The 20,782-nt window shown below is 51.0% G+C and overlaps 1 protein-coding gene across 1 annotated transcript; it reads right to left on the bottom strand.

Annotated features, from left to right (window-relative positions):
• Positions 1–1,599: 1,599 nt before the first annotated feature.
• On the bottom strand, positions 1,600–15,560 carry GNG5 (G protein subunit gamma 5). The gene is made up of 3 exons (XM_075320215.1): positions 15,395–15,560; positions 7,245–7,385; positions 1,600–1,825 (listed from the first exon to the last, which is right to left on the bottom strand). Exons 1-2 carry the CDS (start codon positions 15,473–15,475, stop codon positions 7,260–7,262), a joined length of 207 nt encoding a protein of 68 aa, XP_075176330.1. The 5' UTR covers positions 15,476–15,560; the 3' UTR covers positions 1,600–1,825; positions 7,245–7,259.
• Positions 15,561–20,782: the final 5,222 nt, after the last annotated feature.

Below are 20,782 nucleotides of genomic sequence, written 5' to 3'. Positions count from 1 at the left end.
TCCGCCGTTCAGATGCACTTTTTGTCCTTGTCGCTGGCCAGCGCAAGGGGTCGCAGGCTTCTAAAGCCACCCTGGCTCGATGGATCAAAGAACCAATTCTGGAAGCCTACCGTTCTGCTGGGCTTCCGGTTCCTTCAGGGCTGAAAGCCCACTCAACCAGAGCTGTGGGTGCGTCCTGGGCTTTGCGACACCAGGCTTCGGCTCAACAGGTGTGCCAGGCAGCTACCTGGTCGAGTCTGCACACTTTCACCAAACATTATCAGGTGCATACCTATGCCTCGGCGGATGCCAGCCTAGGTAGAAGAGTCCTGCAGGCGGCAGTGACATCCCCGTAGGGGAGGGCTGTTTTGCAGCTCTAACATGAGGTATCTCTTTACCCACCCAGGGACAGCTTTTGGACGTCCCAATCGTCTGGGTCTCCCAATAGAGCGCTGAAGAAGAAGGGAATTTTGTTACTTACCGTAAATTCCTTTTCTTCTAGCTCTTATTGGGAGACCCAGCACCCGCCCTGTTGTCCTTCGGGATTTTTTTGTTGTTTGCGGGTACACATGTTGTTCATGTTGAACGGTTTTTCAGTTCTCCGACGTTATTCGGAGTTAATTTGTTTAAACCAGTTATTGGCTTCCTCCTTCTTGCTTTGGCACTAAAACTGGTGAGCCAGTGATCCCACTGGGGGTGTATAGCCAGAAGGGGAGGGGCCTTGCACTTTTTAGTGTAGTGCTTTGTGTGGCCTCCGGAGGGCAGTAGCTATACCCCAATCGTCTGGGTCTCCCAATAAGAGCTAGAAGAAAAGGAATTTACGGTAAGTAACAAAATTCCCTTCGTCCTCAGCGCCACGGCTCCGTCCCCCTCGTGCTCCGCCCCCCGCACACAACGGAGTCCGGCAATGATTTCTGTTCTTTGTTATCCGTTGTACAACGCATCAGTCACATGCGTCAAGCAACGCATGTGACTGATGCAAAACAACGGCAATATGAACCTAGCCTAAACCCATCAGAATTGGAGATACCGATGACATTTACAGCTGGAGGTTTCCTTGTAGACCGCGGCATCTAAGCCGTTACTGGCGAGGGGAGAGTGCAGATATCAGGAAAGTGTTAATAAACCGGCCTACACACGCTATTGCATGAACACTGATGAATCGGGGCAATGATTTCTGGTTTTACAGCAACATGCTCCTTCCTCCAGAATACAAGCACGCTCAGGAGAGACAATAGCGTGGCTGTGTGTGGCCCCGGGAAATGATGTGAGACATCATGCGGTTCTCTATGGGCTGAGCGGTCATTCTAGGACCAGCACCACATCTTGGAGTGATTGATGCACTAAACACCACATAGCAGGAGGCCCCGGCTGGCGGCAGCTCTTGATGAATATAAGGTCACGTTCTGGGCAGTAGATTCTGGAGATGAAGCATTCATCGCCCTCCTGACTCCGGGAATCAATCATCGGCCGCACGGGGATTTTACCTCTACGGAAAAATCTTAGGTTATAGGTTGGACTTTATTTTCCAATCTTTAAGCTAACGCGGTTCCTAGTTCTGCAGACAAGATACAAACTAAAGCGCGAGCGGAGGAGACGCTCCAAGAACGCAGACGAGGAAACGTAAAAGGAAAGACATTTATTGTGATTAGTCACCAGTGTATAAAATGGAGTTTTCTTTTAAAAAGATGAGAAAAGTAAATGAGTGCGGACAGCTCACGGCGGAGAGGTAGATGTTAACTCATGTCGATAGAAATGTACAATAGAAAACTTGGCACGTCCCATGGGTCACACCGTAAACAGAACGGCTCCTTCAGGACAAGCTGTGATCCGGCTACAGGGAAATCTGTAACAGAAAATAGAAAGTAAAGAATTAAAAAAAAATCAGATGATTACCGGAAGAATATCAGGGCAGCAGCGAGGATCCATAACGAGGAGATGAACGGCCCCCGTGTACCGGTATCACTGACACCAGGGAGGATCCATCACTGCTAGAGCAATGAGAGGGCTACTGACATTGGGGGAGGGTTAGGGCATCGAGTGGCAAGTTATTGGCTCATGGGGGGGGAAAGCATCGAGTGGCAAGTTATTGGCTCATGGGGTGGGGGGGGCATCGAGTGGCAAGTTATTGGCTCATGGGGGGGGGGGGGGGGGGAGCATCGAGTGGCAAGTTATTGGCTCATGGGGTGGGGTGGCATCGTGTGGCAAGTTATTGGCTCAGATGTGGGTTTTTTTGTAAAAAAACAAACAGGTGATGAAAACACACACACACCCAATCAGCTCAGCACAAAAACCCACAATCCCTCACAGCCCCAAATCCCAAAAATGTTACAGCTCTCGAGACGTTATGACATTAGCAAGATTTTCATTTCCACTTTCTAAATGTTTTTTTCTCACCCCCCCCCCTCCCTACATAAAACTGTATATGTTTGGCATTTACATACTCAGTCAGATCAGCTTTATGGAAAAGAAGGGAATTTTGTTTACTTACCGTAAATTCCTTTTTTTCTAGCTCCTATTGGGAGACCCAGACAATTGGGTGTATAGCTACTGCCTCCGGAGGCCACACAAAGTATTACACTTTAAAAAGTGTAACCCCTCCCCTCTGCCTATACACCCTCCCGTGCATCACGGGCTCCTCAGTTTTGGTGCCAACGCAGGAAGGAGGAACTTATAAATTGGTCTAAGGTAAATTCAATCCGAAGGATGTTCGGAGAACTGAAACCATGAACCAAAAGAACCCTTCAACATGAACAACATGTGTACACAAGGAACAACAGCCCGAAGGGAACAGGGGCGGGTGCTGGGTCTCCCAATAGGAGCTAGAAGAAAAGGAATTTACGGTAAGTAAACAAAATTCCCTTCTTCTTTGTCTCTCCATTGGGAGACCCAGACAATTGGGATGTCCAAAAGCAGTCCCTGGGTGGGTAAAAGAATACCTCGATAAAAAGAGCCGAAACAAACGGCCCTCTCTTACAGGTGGGCAACCGCCGCCTGAAGGACTCGCCTACCTAGGCTGGCATCTGCCGCCGCATAGGCATGAACCTGATAGTGTTTCGTGAAAGTGTGCAGACTCGCCCAGGTAGCGCTGACACACCTGCTGAGCCGTAGCCTGGTGACGCAATGCCCAGGATGCCCCTACGGCTCTGGTAGAATGGGCTTTCAGCCCTAAAGGAATCGGAAGCCCCGAAGACGGTAGGCTTCAAGAATCCGTTCCTTGATCCACCGAGCCAAGGTTGACTTGGAAGCCTGCGACCCCTTACGCTGGTTAGCGACAAAGGACAAGGAGCGCAGCAGAACGGCGCAGGGGCGCAGTGTGCGAAATGTAGAGCCGGAGTGCTCTCACAAATCTAAGAAGTGCAAATCCTTTTCACACTGGTGAACTGGAGGAGCCAAAAGAAGGTAAGGAGATATCCTGATTGAGAAGAAAAAGGGGGATACCACCTTAAGTAGGAATTCCGGGACCGGACGCAGGACCACCTCGTCCTGGTGTAACACCAGGAAGGGGGCTTTGCATGATAGCGCTGCTAGCTCCGACACTCTCCGAAGTGATGCGCCTGCCACTAGGAAGACCACCTTCTGCGAAAAGCGTGATAGCGATAACTCCGAGGACGCTAAGAGCCAGGCCACAATGGCCACGCAGTGAGGTTGAAGGCCGCAGAATTCAGATGGAAAATGGCCCTTGAGACAGCAAGTCTGGTCGGTCCGGGAGTGCCCACGGGCGACCCACCGTAAGGTGTCACAGATCCAGGTATCACGACCTCCTCGGCCAGTGTAGAGCAACGAGGATGGCGCGGCGGCAGTCGGACCCGATTTTGAATGACACTCTGGGCAGCAGTGCCAGAGGGGGAAATACATAAGGCAGTCGAAATTGCGACCAGTTCTGAACTGATGCGTCCGCCGCCAGCGCTCTGTGCTGGTGGTTGATGCACGCGACCGCCGTGGCGTCGTCCGACTGTATCCGGATCTGCCTGCCGTCCAGCCACCGCTGGAACGCCTTTAGGGCTAGCCACACTGCCCTTAATTCCAGAACATTGATCTGAAGGGAGGACTCTGTCGGAGTCCAGGTTCCCTGAGCCCTGTGGTGGAGGAAGACCGCTGTCCACCCTGACACTCGTCCGCCCAGGATGGGAGCAGGAAGGATTTTTCTTTCGACAAGAAGTGAGAAGAAGCAACCACTGAAGAGAGGTTTTGGCTGCCAGAGAAAGAGAGACGTTCCTGTCTAGGGACGTCGACCTCCTGTCCCATTTGCGGAGAATGTGCCATTGGAGTGGACGCAGATGAATACTGCGCAAAAGGGAACTACATTGCTGCCACCATCTTCCCTAGGAAGCGCGTGGGGCGCCTCAAGGGGTGTGACTGGGCCCGAAGGAGAGAGTGCACCCCTGTCTGCAGCGAACGCTGTTTGTCCAGCGGAAGCTTCACTATCTCTGAGAGAGAATGAAACTCCATCAAGAGGTAAGTAGTGATTGGGTCGGTGTCAATTTTTACTTTGGGAAATTGATGATCCACCCTAACCTCTGGAGAGTCTCCAGAGCAATGTTCGAACCGTGTTGACATGCCACCCGAGAAGGTGTCTTGACTTAGGAGATCGTCTGAGACAGGGATCACCGAGTGTCCCTGAGAGTGTAGGCCCGCCACCACTGATGCCATGACCTTGGTGAAGCCCTGTGGGGCTGTCGCCAGGCCGGATGGCGAAACACAAGACGCGTTGATGCTCTGGTGCAATCAGAACATGGAGATAAGCATCCCTGATGTCGATTGATGCTAGGAAGTCTCCTTGGGATCGAGACGATGACAGAGCGGAGAGATTTCATCCGAAAAAGTCTGGTTCTCACGTGTCTGTTGAGCAGAATGAGGCCCAGAACTGAACGGAATGATCCGTCCCTTGTTTGGTACCCCGAACAAGTTGGAGTAAAACCGCGACCACGTTCTTGAAGCGGAACGGATCACAACTCCATCTGCCGTCAGAGTTCACCGGCTGAAAAAATGCATCGGTTTGCTCGGGGGGCGGAGATGTTCTGAAGAAACGAGTCGGAGGACGAGAGCTGATCTCTATCCTGTAACCGTGAGACAGAATGTCTCTCACCCATCGGGTTTGGACATATGCCCACCAGGCGTCGCAAAGGTGGGAGAGCCTGCCACCGACCGAGGTCGCGGTCTTGGTTAGGCCGAAGTCATGAGGAAGCCACCTTGGAGGCGGTTCCTCCGGCGGTCTTTGTAATACGTGACTTAGACCGTCATGCAGAAGAGTTCCTCTGGCCCTCCTCTGACCTGTTGGACGTGGAGGAACGGAACTTGGCTGAGGACCGAAAGGACCGAAACCTCGATTGTATTTTTTCGTTGCTGAGGTCTGTTTGGTTTGGACTGGGGTAAGGACGAGTCCTTTCCCTTGGACTGTTTAATAATTTCATGCAATTGCTCGTCAAACAAACGGTCGCCAGAAAATGGCAAACCGGTTAAGAACTTCTTGGAAGCAGAGTCTGCCTTCCATTCACGTAGCCACATGGCCCTGCGGGCTGCCACCGAATTGGTGGATGCTACCGCTGTACGGCTCGCAGAGTCCAGGAACGGCATTCATGGCGTAGGACGAAAAAACCTACGCTTGAGAAGCCAAGGACACAACCTGCGGGGCGGAGGTACGTGCGACCGCATTAATCTCAGCCAGAGAAGCTGAGATAGCTTGGAGTGCCGTCACGGCTGCGAAGGCCGGAGCAAAAGATGCGCCTCAGTGGCATCCATGAGAGATGAACCATCTGCCACTAATACTACGGATCTAGCCGCCAGTCTGGAGACTGGAGAATCCACCTTGTGACACTGTGCCCAACCCTTAACTACGTCAGGGGGGGAAAGGGTAACGTGTGTCATTAAGGCGCTTAGTAAAGCGCTTGTCCGGAAAGTTCTGTGCTTCTGGACAGCCTCTCTGGAGTTAGAGTGATCGAAAAAAACGCACTCCGTGTACGTTTGGGAAACCTAAACTGGTGTTTCTCCCGCTGTGAAGCCGTTACATTACTGGAAGAGAGACACACACACACACAAACACCCTATATTACTGGAAGATATTTTTTTCTATGTATCCTGATATTGGAGTCCATGCCTTGGATTCGCCGTGCTGGATCAGGTGTTTAAAACTCCGAAGGCAACGATAATACAGCAGTGAGCTGGACGTTTTATACTATTTCCATATTACTGGGAGAGACACACACAGAGCTTACATCCAGCCTATATTACTGGGAGAGACACACACAGACCTCACATCCAGCCTATATTACTGGGAGAGACACACACAGACCTCACCTCCAGCCTATATTACTGGGAGAGACACACACAGAGCTCACCTCCAGCCTATATTACTGGGAGAGAGACACACAGAGCTCACCTCCAGCCTATATTACTGGGAGAGAGACACACAGAGCTCACCTCCAGCCTATATTACTGGGAGAGAGACACACAGAGCTCACCTCCAGCCTATATTACTGGGAGAGACACACACAGAGCTCACCTCCAGCCTATATTACTGGGAGAGAGACACACAGAGCTCACCTCCAGCCTATATTACTGGGAGAGACACACACAGAGCTCACCTCCAGCCTATATTACTGGGAGAGACACACACAGAGCTCACCTCCAGCCTATATTACTGGGAGAGACACACACAGAGCTCACCTCCAGCCTATATTACTGGGAGAGACACACACAGAGCTCACCTCCAGCCTATATTACTGGGAGAGACACACACAGACCTCACATCCAGCCTATATTACTGGGAGAGACACACACAGAGCTCACCTCCAGCCTATATTACTGGGAGAGACACACACAGAGCTCACCTCCAGCCTATATTACTGGGAGAGACACACACAGAGCTCACCTCCAGCCTATATTACTGGGAGAGAGACACACAGAGCTCACCCCCAGCCTATATTACTGGGAGGATGGAGGAGACGGGCGATGATCACCAAATACTGAGGGGATTTACATTACTCACTTTGTATTTTATTACATCATAAAAATGAACTTAACCCTTTCATGTTTGAACCTTCAGACTCCACAGCATGTTTGTTGCATGATTCCATCTATGGAGTCTGCACAAGTACAAATATGCACCCAGACTATGAGGCCTGGCAAGTCTCAGCCGTGTTCACACACTGCGGATTTGCTGTGCAGGATACGGGAGCGGCTGCCTCTGGACAGATGGGCAGCGCAGCTCACGGTCTATCAGCGCAGGAGTCTCGATTCAGTTGTGATTTTAACCATTTACTTACCATCAAGAAAGACATTCACAGGAAGGAGCAGACTTTCGGGGGCCGGAAGGGGTTTGTGCTGGAGGAGATGCCGGTCAGTAAGGGATCGTGTTGTGCGTTTTGCATACAGAACTGCTTCAGATCAGCGGCCGCCTGAGAAACCTGCAAGACAAAGAAGACGCTGATCCCGATCTTTTAGGACTGCACGGTGGCACAGCAATAATAACGCTGCACTCGCAGACGAAGAGGAACAAGGTTTCCAGTGGAAGAGGCGTCAGGAATCACTGCTTTACTGGAGATTACTTCCTTCACAGGTAACCTGTCACTTTGCAAGGAGCGGGGTAACAGGGGAGGAACTCAGCAGAACCTGTATTAGGCTATGTTCGCACGTTGCGTTTTTTTCCGCGTTTCTGCAGCGTTTTTAGCAGCAGCGTTTTTGCGCTAAAACGCATGCTTTTTTGATTGCCAGCAAAGTCTATGGGAAAAGCAGAAATCCTGTCTGCACTTTGCTTTTTTTTCTGCAGCGTTTAATTTGCATATTTGTGGTCAATAACCATGCTGAAAAAGAAGCAGCATGTCAGTTGTTTTTGCCATTTCTGCAGCGTTTCCTTAACATTGGAGTCAATGAGAAATGGCAAAACGCAACCAAAAGCACAATTCCTGCGTTTTTCATGCTTTTTACCTGCGTTTTTGGCTCCAAAAACGCATGCTTTTCTGGACAAAAATTAATGGGTTCTAATGTTCCTTTACACACACAATAACCGGAAATTTAAATGTTAAAAAATTATAAACTTCACCTATTTTTCTGATAAAATGTGCATAACCACTATTTCTTTGTCGCTCCTAATTGGGAGACCCAGACAATTGGGTGTATAGCTACTGCCTCCGGAGGCCACACAAAGTATTACACTTAAAAGTGTAAGGCCCCTCCCCTTCTGGCTATACACCCCCCCCGTGGGATCACGGGCTCCTCAGTTTTATGCTTTGTGCGAAGGAGGTCAGACATGCACGCATAGCTCCACTGTTTAGTCAGCAGCAGCTGCTGACTATGTCGGATGGAAGAAAAGAGGGCCCATACGGGGGCCCCCAGCATGCTCCCTTCTCACCCCACTTGCGGTCGGCGGTGTTTGTTAAGGTTGAGGTACCCATTGCGGGTACGGAGGCTGGAGCCCACATGCTGATTCCTTCCCCATCCCCATTAGGGCTCTGGGTGAAGTGGGACTTGACCGGTCTCCGGGCACTGAGACCATGCTCCATCCACAGCCCCTGGAGGATCTGCTGGATACGGAGCGGAGTTTCCTCAGGGACAGGACCCTGCTTCATTAAGGTACTCCGTGTCCCCGTGCTTACCGCACGCACACTGCAGCATTGCTGGGTGTGTTAGTGCGCCGGGGTAAACAGCGCTGCTGCGCTTGTGCCGTTACTCACTACAGCTCTGCTGAGTGAGGAGACTTAGTACGATCGGCCGATCCGGCCGCTGGGGTCAGTGTTTACTGCGTCGCGGCTGGGATTTGTGGTGCGCCAGGGACTTCCGCGCTGGCCGTGCATATATGACGGCCGCGCTAGATTACTACAGTCCCCGGCTTTTGCGGCCTAGTTCGTATCGTTCCCGCCCCCAGACCTGCCAGTCAGGAGGAGGGCGGGACGCTGTACAGACCAGCAGCGCTAAGAGCTGGAGTCTGTTTTACATACTCCAGCCCTCACACTAGGCACAGTGGGACGCAGTTTCCCGCACTTTTGTTTGTGGCACGCCCACGGTCCGCCCCTCTTCACAGGACGCCGGCAGCCATTCCTGCCTGCACGCCTAGCTGCAGAGGGGAGGCTGGGAGACCCAGACAAGGGATTCTACGACCTCACACCCGCTTTTCAGCGGGCGGTAAGCAGCCCTCAAGGGCTCTCCCCCACTTGTGCCATAGTGTACTTTGTATTTTGTGCTGGCAATACTTTACACTGTACGGTCGCTGGTGATTTTCTGCTATATACCCTCCTTAGATTTCTCAAGGAGACAACAGCATGTCGTCCGCAAAAAGCAAAAGTGCCAAGGCACGGACTTTATGTGCTGCCTGTACCGCATGTGGGGCTGCTCTACCGGCAGGTTCCACTGACCCCCATTGTGTGCAGTGCTCGGCCCCTGTGGCAATTGCTCAGCCGGGGCCTCTGCTAGAGGTGACCCAGGGAGAACCACCTGTGAATGCTGTCCAGGTGACAGGGACGGAGTTTGCAGCTTTTGCTGACAGATTGTCTATGACTATGTCTAAAATTCTTGAAACATTGCAGTCTAAACCAGTAACTCAGACCATGGGCACTGTTGGTACATTGCCCCCTGGTCCCCCTCAGCTGGAACACTTCCTAGCTCCGGGGGTGTCACATGCACCCCAGGGTGACGGCTCTGACTCGGACGACAGTCCCAGACAACCTAAGCGGGCTCGCTATGAGCGACCCTCAACTTCATCACACTGGTCAGGGTCCCAGCGGGACGACTCTCTGTGTGATGAGGCGGATGTAACTGATCAGGATTCTGATACTGGGGCCGCTCTCAATCTAGATACCCCGGATGGTGACGCCATAGTGAATGATCTTATAGCGTCCATCAATAAGATGTTAGATATTTCTCCACAAGCTCCTCCTGCGGAGGAGGCAGCTTCACAGCAGGAGAAATTCCATTTCAGGTATCCCAAGCGTAAATTAAGCACGTTTCTGGACCACTCTGACTTTAGAGACGCAATCCAGAAACACCACGCTTATCCAGATAAGCGTTTCTCCAAACGGCTTAAAGATACGCGCTATCCTTTTCCCCCTGACGTGGTCAAGGGCTGGACACAGTGTCCCAAGGTGGACCCTCCAATCTCCAGGCTTGCAGCCAGATCTCTAGTTGCAGTGGAAGATGGGGCGGCACTTAAAGATGCCACTGACAGGCAGATGGAGCTCTGGTTAAAATCCATCTATGAAGCTATTGGAGCGTCGTTGGCGCCAGCATTCGCAGCCGTATGGGCACTCCAAGCTATTTCAGCTGGGCTTACACAGGTCGACACGGTCACACGTACATCTGCTCCGCAGGTGGCACCATTGACCTCTCAAATGTCTGCATTCGCGTCTTACGCGATTAATGCTGTCCTAGACTCTACGAGCCGTACGGCGGTGGCGTCAGCCAACTCCGTGGTTTTACGCAGAGCCCTGTGGTTGAGAGAATGGAAGGCAGATTCTTCTTCCAAGAAGTGCTTAACCAGTTTGCCTTTTTCTCGTGACCGATTGTTTGGTGAGCGTTTGGATGAAATCATTAAACACTCCAAGGGTAAGGATTCAGCCTTACCGCAACCCAGACAAAACAAACCCCAACAGAGGAGGGGACAGTCTGGTTTTCGGTCCTTTCGAGGCTCAGGCAGGTCCCAATTCTACTCGTCCAAAAGGACTCAAAAGGATCAGAGGAGCTCAGATTCTTGGCGGACTCAATCACGCCCAAAAAAGCCAGCCGGAAGAACCGTTACCAAGACGGCTTCCTCATGACTTTCAGTCTCCTCTCTCCGCATCCTCGGTCGGTGGCAGGCTCTCCCGCTTTGGCGACATTTGGCTGTCACAGGTCAAAGACCGTTGGGTGAGAGACATTCTGTCTCACGGGTACAGGATAGAGTTCAGCTCTCGTCCTCCAACTCGTTTCTTCAGAACTTCCCCACCGCCCGACCGAGCCGATGCTCTGCTGCAAGCGGTGTCCGCTCTAAAGGCGGAAGGAGTGGTGACTTCCGTTCCTCTTCAGGAACAAGGCCACGGTTTTTACTCCAATTTGTTTGTGGTGCCAAAGAAAGACGGGTCGTTCCGTCCCGTCCTGGATCTAAAGCTGCTCAACAAACACGTAAAAACCAGGAGGTTCCGGATGGAATCTCTCCGCTCCGTTATCGCCTCAATGTCTCAAGGAGATTTCCTAGCATCAATAGACATCAAGGATGCTTATCTCCACGTGCCGATTGCACCAGAGCATCAGCGTTTTCTACGCTTCGTTATAGGAAGCGAACACCTGCAGTTCGTAGCTCTACCTTTCGGGCTGGCGACAGCCCCTCGGGTCTTCACCAAGGTCATGGCAGCAGTAGTAGCAGTCCTGCACTCGCAAGGTCACTCTGTGATCCCGTATTTAGACGATCTACTTATCAAGGCACCCTCTCAAGAGGCATGCCAACACAGCCTGAACGTGGCACTGAAGACTCTCCAGAGTTTCGGGTGGATTATCAACTTTTCAAAGTCAAATCTAACCCCGACCCAATCACTAATATATCTTGGCATGGAGTTTCATACTCTCTCAGCGATAGTGAAACTTCCACTGGACAAACAGTCCTCGCTACAGACAGGGGTGCAATCTCTCCTGCAGGGCCAGTCGCACCCCTTGAGGCGCCTCATGCACTTCCTAGGGAAGATGGTAGCAGCAATGGAAGCAGTTCCTTTTGCGCAGTTTCATCTGCGTCCATTACAATGGGACATTCTCCGCCAATGGGACGGGAAGTCGACGTCCCTCGACAGGGAGGTCTCCCTCTCTCAGGCAGCCAAGGAATCTCTCCGGTGGTGGCTTCTTCCCACCTCATTGTCAAAAGGAAAGTCGTTCCTACCCCCATCCTGGGCGGTGGTCACGACAGATGCGAGTCTATCAGGGTGGGGAGCAGTGTTTCTCCACCACAGGGCTCAAGGTACGTGGACTCGGAAAGAGTCCACCCTTCAGATCAATGTTCTGGAAATCAGAGCAGTCTATCTTGCCCTACAAGCCTTCCAACAGTGGCTGGAAGGCAAGCAGATCCGAATTCAGTCGGACAACTCCACAGCGGTGGCATACATCAACCACCAAGGGGGAACACGCAGTCGGCAAGCCTTCCAGGAAGTCCGGCGGATTCTGACGTGGGTGGAAGACACGGCATCCACCATATCCGCAGTCCACATCCCAGGCGTAGAAAACTGGGAAGCAGACTTTCTCAGTCGCCAGGGCATGGACGCAGGGGAATGGTCCCTTCACCCGGACGTGTTTCAGGAGATCTGTCGCCGCTGGGGGATGCCGGACGTCGACCTGATGGCGTCACGGCACAACAACAAAGTCCCGGTTTTCATGGCACGGTCTCACGATCACCGAGCTCTGGCGGCAGACGCCTTAGTTCAAGATTGGTCGCAGTTCCGGCTACCGTATGTGTTCCCACCTCTGGCATTGTTGCCCAGAGTGCTCCGCAAAATCAGGTCCGACTGCCGCCGCGCCATTCTCGTCGCTCCAGACTGGCCAAGGAGGTCGTGGTACCCGGATCTGTGGCACCTCACGGTAGGCCATCCGTGGGCACTACCAGACCGTCCAGACTTGCTGTCTCAAGGGCCGTTTTTCCATCTGAATTCTGCGGCCCTGAACCTGACTGTGTGGCCATTGAGTCCTGGATCCTAGCGGCCTCAGGTTTATCTCATGAAGTGGTTGCCACCATGAGACAGGCTAGGAAGCCATCCTCCGCCAAGATCTACCACAGGACGTGGAGGATATTCCTATCTTGGTGCTCTGCTCAGGGAGTTTCTCCCTGGCCTTTTACATTGCCTACTTTTCTTTCCTTCCTGCAGTCTGGGTTGGAAAAAGGTTTGTCGCTTGGCTCCCTTAAAGGTCAAGTCTCCGCGCTATCCGTATTTTTTCAGAAACGCCTGGCGCGACTTCCTCAGGTACGCACGTTCCTGCAAGGGGTTTGTCATATCGTCCCCCCTTACAAGCGGCCGTTGGAGCCCTGGGACCTGAACAAGGTTCTAATTGCTCTCCAGAAGCCGCCTTTCGAACCTATGAAGGAGGTTTCCCTTTCTCGTCTTTCACAGAAAGTGGCCTTTCTAGTGGCGGTCACGTCTCTTCGGAGAGTGTCCGAGCTGGCGGCGTTATCATGCAGATCTCCATTCCTGGTGTTTCACCAGGACAAGGTAGTTCTGCGTCCAATTCCAGAATTTCTTCCCAAGGTGGTATCTTCCTTTCATCTCAATCAAGATATCACTTTACCGTCTTTGTGTCCGCATCCAGTTCACCAATTTGAAAAGGGTTTGCATTTATTGGATCTGGTGAGAGCACTCAGGATCTACATTTCCCGCACGGCGTCTCTGCGCCGCTCGGATGCACTCTTTGTCCTTGTCGCTGGTCAGCGTAAAGGGTCGCAAGCTTCCAAATCCACCCTTGCGCGGTGGATCAAGGAACCAATTCTTCACACCTACCGTTCGGCTGGGCTTCCGATTCCATCAGGGCTGAAGGCCCATTCTACCAGAGCCGTGGGTGCGTCCTGGGCATTACGGCACCAGGCTACGGCTCAGCAGGTGTGCCAGGCGGCTACCTGGTCGAGTCTGCACACTTTTACCAAGCATTATCAGGTGCATACCTACGCTTCGGCGGATGCCGGCCTAGGTAGACAAGTCCTTCAGGCGGCGGTGGCTCACCTGTAGGAAAGGGCTGTTTGACGGCCCTATCACGAGGTATTCTTTTACCCACCCAGGGACTGCTTTTGGACGTCCCAATTGTCTGGGTCTCCCAATTAGGAGCGACAAAGAAGAAGGGAATTTTGTTTACTTACCGTAAATTCCTTTTCTTCTAGCTCCAATTGGGAGACCCAGCACCCGCCCTGTTTTCTTAGGAAGTTTGTTTTTTTCGGGTGCACATGTTGTTCATGTTGAACAGTTCAGTTCTCCGAGGTTGTTTCTCGGGTTGAATTTGTATTTAAAACAGTTATTGGCTTTCCTCCTTCTTGCTTTTGCACTAAAACTGAGGAGCCCGTGATCCCACGGGGGGGTGTATAGCCAGAAGGGGAGGAGCCTTACACTTTTAAGTGTAATACTTTGTGTGGCCTCCGGAGGCAGTAGCTATACACCCAATTGTCTGGGTCTCCCAATTGGAGCTAGAAGAAAAGGAATTTACGGTAAGTAAACAAAATTCCCTTCTTTTTCATTAAAATTGATAATTTCCCATATAGTTTTATTAAAAGTTAATTTTATACTTTTTTTCTCTTTTTTCATTCTTTTTGACTATTTCAACTTTATTTCTCAGTGTCTTGATCTACAAAACGCATCTGCAGAAACGCAGGTGAAAACGCAGGTAAAAAGCGCTAAAAACGCATGCGTTTTTAGCGCTAAAAAATGGTCAAAAGCCATTTGGTCAAAAACCAAGGGAAGGAAAACGTGCAGAATAAACTGCAGGTACTCCGACGCAACGTGCGCACATAGCCTTACATCCATAGAGACCATGTGTTAGGAGTCTGGTGGGCGGTGCTACTCAGGCAATCACAGGCTAGGACCGCCCACTGGACTACTAACAATGTACATGACTGTGTTGGCTCCTGCACCCTCCACCTGCAGAGGTTTCCCTATACGGCAGGTCTCACACCCTTGAGTGATGGCAGCCGCAGCCCCCATGCCTGCACACCTGGGAGGATACGACATGACGCCAGAGGGGATTGCACAAGTGATCGCAGGTTCCTGTCTAGGGGCGAATAAGTGAAGGACGGGGAGGGAGGGATGGAACCACGCAAAAACCGAAAAATATACAATTTAAAATATAAATAATGACGAGTTTTACCACCGGCTATCAAGATTTATCTCGTAAGGTGAGCACAAAATCTCCGAAAAAGAAAAGAATGTGTCGTCTGGTCGCATTACCAGGTCCCCGGACGACAAAAAGAAGATATGTGACAATCGCCCTCACAGTGGTATACAGCGAGGCCACAGGCAAGGAGCGGCCATCGCTCCGCACAATACACACTCCAATAGACATAATCATAGGGAATGTAGATTGTGAGCCCCAATGGGGACAGTGATGTTGATGAAAAGTGTAAAGCTGTGGAAATAATGGCACTTTATAAGAGTGGAAAATAAATAATACCGTATACAGTGCACACATACAATACACTAATCGTAGTGCACATAATATATACACGACATACACACTATACATATAGTGCATACATTACACATATGTAGATACAATATATACACTATACATAATACATACACACGCTGTACACACATTACACTATACATAATACATATACTATACATATAATACACATATGTAGATACAATATATACACTATACATATAACACACAATACAGGACCATGTCGCCGCCCATCCCCCACCCGGCAGGAAGTTTCGCCTATTCCGCCCGGGGCCGCAGGACCTCTGGAGGCGCGGGCTCCGCTCACCTTCACCCGGTTGATGCCGGCCTCCACCCGCAGCTGCTGCACCACCTTCTTCATCGCGGACACGTTCGCTGTTCCCGACATGTCGGCCGCAAAAAACTTTCCGCCCAACTTTTCCGCTGTGTTCCCGCTGGTGACGAGGACCTGCGCATGCGTTTAAGTGCGCACCCTGGTGGCCAGAGAGGGTTGGGACAGGGCGAGACACCGTCTCCTAGACTACAAGCGCCTAGGGTGCGCGCTTCGGTGACGCGCGAGAAAAAAGAAGTGGGCGGTGACGGGGCGGGGCGGTGACGGGGCGGGGCAGGAAGGGCGGGAAGCGGCAGCCGAGATGGTTCTGGTGGTTTCCTGAGGTACTGACCGCGGTCATCATTAATGCACGGGGGTCCCGCAGCATCTGATCGCTCCTATGGGGAGAGGACGGCTTGTCTGTGGAAATGCAAGATCTTAGAAAACAAACAACAATAAATATATGTCTGTATAATCCTATCAATAAGTGCCCGCTGCCTCCATCACTGCTTGTGTCTTCTGTAAGTGTAATGAGGCAGATTTCCGCCGCCATCCCCTGTAATCTGCCGTCAGTTACACAAGCCGATCGGCATTGGTTTGTGGCCGTTACACATGACAGTAGTGATCCGTCCCGCTGACCCATCCCATTACCCGTCCCACTGACCTGTCCCACTGATCCGTCCTGCTGACCCTTCCCACTGACCCGTCCTGCTGACCCTTCCCACTGACCCGTCCTGCTGACCCTTCCCACTGACCCGTCCTGCTGACCCATCCCATTACCCGTCCCACTGAGCTGTCCCACTGACCCGTCCTGCTGACCCTTCCCACTGATCCGTCCTGCTGACCCTTCCCACTGATCCGTCCTGCTGACCTTTCCCGCTCATCCGTCCTGCTGACCTTTCCCGCTGATCCGTCCTGCTGACCTTTCCCGCTGACCTGTCCCACTGACCCGTCCTGCTGACCCTTTCCACTGACCCGTCCTGCTGACCCTTCCCACTGACCCGTCCTGCTGACCCTTCCCACTGACCCGTCCTGCTGACCCTTCCCACTGATCCGTCCTGCTGACCTTTCCAGCTGACCCGTCCAACTGATCTGTCCTGCTGACCCTTCCTGCTGACCCGTCCCACTGACTCGTCGTGCTGACCCTTCCCAATTACCCTTCCCACTGTCGCTCCATACTGACCCTTCCCACTGACACTCCATACTGACCCTTCCCACTGACACTCCATTCAGACCCTTCCCGCTGACACTCCATGCTGACCCTTCCCGTTGACGCTCCATGCTGACCCTTCCTGTTGACGCTCCATGCTGACCCTCACGCTGACCTGTTCCGGTTACCCTTCCTGCTGACCCTTTCCACTTACCCTTCCCGCTGACACTCCATGCTGACCCTTCCCGTTGACAATGCATGCTGACCCTTCACGCTGACCTGTCCCACTTACCCTTCCTGCTGACCATTTCCATTTACCCTTCCCACTGACCCGTCCTGCTGACCTCTCCCGCTGACCCTCCCCACTGACTCCTCCCTCTGACCCATCCCGCTGACGCCATTTTTTCATTTTTCTGCTTCCCTTTTTTCCTACCCTGATCGTTTTCACTTTCCCGTCCCATCAGCCGGTGACGCTGTTTGTTGCAGGACGCTGCAGTGAATGGCTCCAATTTACCATAGCCTACTGGAAAATAGGGAAAAAAATTCCTGAGTGCGGTACAATGGTGTTTGGCGTTTGTTTTTACGCCGTACATCCTGCGGTATAAATGAGGGGGTAACGAGATTCTCCCGGCCGGTGCCGTTACCGCCACACCACCCCGAGAAGAAGTCTCAACTTTATCAAAAAGATGTAAATGTAATTTTTCCATTTTCTGAGACTTGCAAGTTTTCCGTCGATGGAGCCGGGTGACGCTTGTATTTTGCGCGGCAAACAGGTTTATATTTGCAGCATTTTGATTGGTTTTGTTGCATTTTTGGGGGTGAAGCCGCGTCTGATACTTAGCAATTTTTGTTTCATGGCAGCGTTTACCTCATCCTGGTATAATTTGTCCTCATCCCCTTCTAACCTTTCTCCGCTCCCATTGCACATGGTGCTCTCCTCCGTAGCCAGCAGAGTGGCCGGCAGCTGACATTGGGGGATTGCTATGGCACCGAATGATGTCACTGCCATGCAATGCCAATGCCTGACGCGGCCACGTCAGCTGCTACCTTCTGATTGGTTGGGAGTATGTATTGTGGTGCAGGGACCCGACAAGTTTCTGCACCATAATACACTTTAGCTGAATCAGCGTCCTCAGATGTACATCCAGCGCTGGGGTTAGTGGGCCTCCTCCATCAGAGGCCTGGTTGTGGTCACATCCTCTGCGACTGCGATCTATTCGCCCCTCGACCTGAATGAGGTGGGCCAACCCCTCTTCTGCTAATAGCCATGTGTATTATGGCTTTCTCCCCTGATGTCCATTGCTGAGCTCTAATCCTCTTTCACTCTCCAGATTCACCATAAAGTAGCTGCTGCATTCCCTGCCTCGGCTTTCATACAGGCTATGATAGTCCCTCCTGATTGGCTGTACTGTAGCATGTGATGTGATAGATGCAAGATATTACGGGGACGTCCATCCAACGCCATGTGATCCTTCCCTGACCTTTGTGGACAATGCCGCTGTCCAGTTTAGGAGATTTGTGCAAATCAAATAGCAAATTGTTCAGATTCACCGGGTTTAGAGAATTCCTAAAATTTGGACACAAGTTTGCTTTGTATACCTTTAGTGTAAACCCAGCACATTGATGTCCCTTTACTTGGATCGATGGTTTCCAAACTTTTTTAACCCATCCACGTAATATAATATTTCCCATTTCTTCTGGGCGACCTCTCGCCCACGCTGCCTCCAGGTATTGTCTCCCATGTTTTGCATTTATTTGTGTTTCTTTTCTCGCTATGATTTTGTGTTTTTCGTCATGCAGTGAGACCCCGGTGATGGCGCGCGGTGATCTCCGGGATGATATTACCATTATATAACCCCGTGGCCTCGCGTTACATGGAGCATTCAGACAGGGACCTGCTCTCTCTTCCGACAGATCCTTTGCTCTTCTCGTAACTTCTTCATGAATACTTTATATCGAGGATACTATTCCTTCTTATTGTTGCACCTTTCCTACAAGAACGCACAGATCAGAAGACGCTGGCCGGAAATACGCGACGTGGAGCGGAGGAGGCAGTTGAGCAGACACCTGACATAACATATGGTATCTCTACCGCTGATGATCAGGATGTTGCTGGCAAAAAACGGAAAAAAAGGAGAAAAATGTTTAAAATTCAGTAAAATGATACTTTACATTAAACACAGAGAAGTATTTAAAGGGGCTGAAGATAGGGAAGGTTTCCAGTCCGTGGTGGTCGCACTTCGACCGATCCTGTGAGCCCCATGTGTATGGAGTGGGGTTCTTGCTGTGCTCTCCGTCTTTGGGACTGATGGAGATGTAACCTGGCCTTCTCCACTAATCGAGGGATACAGGACCCCATCCTCATGGTCAGCGGGACCCCAGCAATCATACATTTATCTCCTTGTAGTCTGGAAAGCTGATGACTGTGTGCAGACCAGCGTTTCTAACCCTTATGGATGCAGCTATTTAGACAAAGTGGTTTTTCAGGAAACGCTCCTTTTTTTGTGGATTTTTTGGAAGTATTTTTTCTTTTCCTGAACATGTTTTCGATGTATTTTTTCCCTATAGTGTCCTTTGCAGCTTTTGTTTGGACATTCCTGGTTTGGAGCAGATTCCTTCAGGATCCGCTTCAGAAAAGTGACAAACTTTATTTTCTCCACCAGTCATTTTTCAAAACCCCTTAAGGAGAAAATAAAAACACTCAAAAATCTCATATGAATGTGAAAGTGGATTTCCCACAGAAACAAGCAGGAAAAGGTTTCCATGTGTTTTCTGAAGAGGATTTGGATTTGATCTAGATAAGGGAACTGTAGGTAAGCTAATCAAATTTACAGAAGAAGCAAAGCTAGTAGGGATAACTAGAACACTAGAGAAGACAGGGAAAGGATTCAGAAGGATCTAGATAAGCTGGAACAATGGGCAGTAGCTACCCTTACCTACTGTATCCTCACCCATCCCCTGTGGACTGTGATCCCTTGCGGGCAGGATCCTCTCTCCTCCTGTACCCCCACCCCTTTCTTGTAGACTGTGATCCCTCGCCGGCAGAGTCATCTCTACTCGCGTACCCTCACCCATCCCCTGTGGACTGTGATCCCTTGCCGGCAGGGCCCTCTTTCCTCCTGTACCCTCACCAATCCCCTGTGTACTGTGATCCCTTGCGATCAGGGTTCTCTCTCCTCCCTTACCCTCACCCATTCCCTGTAGACTGTGATCCCTCGTGGGAAGGGTCCTCTCTCCTGTACCCTCACCCCTTACTTGTAGACTGTTAGCCCTTGCGGGCAGGGTCCTCTCCTCCTGTACCCTCACCCCTTTCCTGTAGACTGTGATCCCTCACGGGCAGGGTCCTCTCTCCTCCTGTACCCCCACCCCTTCCCTGTAGACTGTGATCCCTCGCGGGCAGGGTCCTCTCTCCTGTACCCTCACCCCTTTCCTGTAGACTGTAATTCCTCACTGGCAGGGTCCTCTCTCCTCCTGTACCTGTCTGTGTTTTGTATTGTTCAAGACTATTGTACTTTGTCTCTATTATGTATACCCCTTTTCACATGTAAAGCGCCATGGAATAAATAGCGCTATAATAAAAAATAAAAATATTTAGCGGAGACAAAACCAAAATTCTACATCTGAGCAAGAAAAATGAAAATAATATCTACAAAATGGGAGGAGTAGAACTAAGCAACTGTACGTGTAAAAAAGACTTGGGCCTATTAATAGATCACAGACTGCACAGGAGTGACCAGTGTGATGCAGCAGCAAAAAAAGCAAGCACAGGTCTGTGATGTATTACCAGAGGCATAGAGTCTAGATCACGTGAAGTCATTATCCCCCTCTACTCCTCTGTGGTCAGACCTCATCTGGAATACTGGGTCCAGTTCTGGGCATCACATTCTAAAAAAGACATAGAAGAATTGGAGCAAGTTCAGAGAAGAGCGACCAGAATGGTGACCAGAATACAAACCATGTCCTCTGAGAAACGGTTACAGGATCTGGGAATGTTTAGCTTGTAAAAAAGAAGAATAAGAGGAGACATAATAGCCGTCTACATATATCTGAAGTGCAGTCACACCGTTGTGGGATCAGGTCTATCCTCCTTTGTACAAGGAAACATGAGATACAATGTGTAATGCCTGCCTGGATCAACAGACTCAGGGGGGATGTAATGGACAGACTAGAGGGAAGCCACTCACCAAGCAGGACCCCCAGAACCCTGAAACCCTTTAATCCCTATACAGGGATTT

Source organism: Anomaloglossus baeobatrachus, chromosome 8, assembly GCF_048569485.1.
Source record: "Anomaloglossus baeobatrachus isolate aAnoBae1 chromosome 8, aAnoBae1.hap1, whole genome shotgun sequence".
Lineage (NCBI taxonomy): Eukaryota > Metazoa > Chordata > Amphibia > Anura > Aromobatidae > Anomaloglossus > Anomaloglossus baeobatrachus.
Note: the sequence above shows the minus strand (reverse complement) of the source record. Positions and strands in the feature narration are given on the sequence as shown.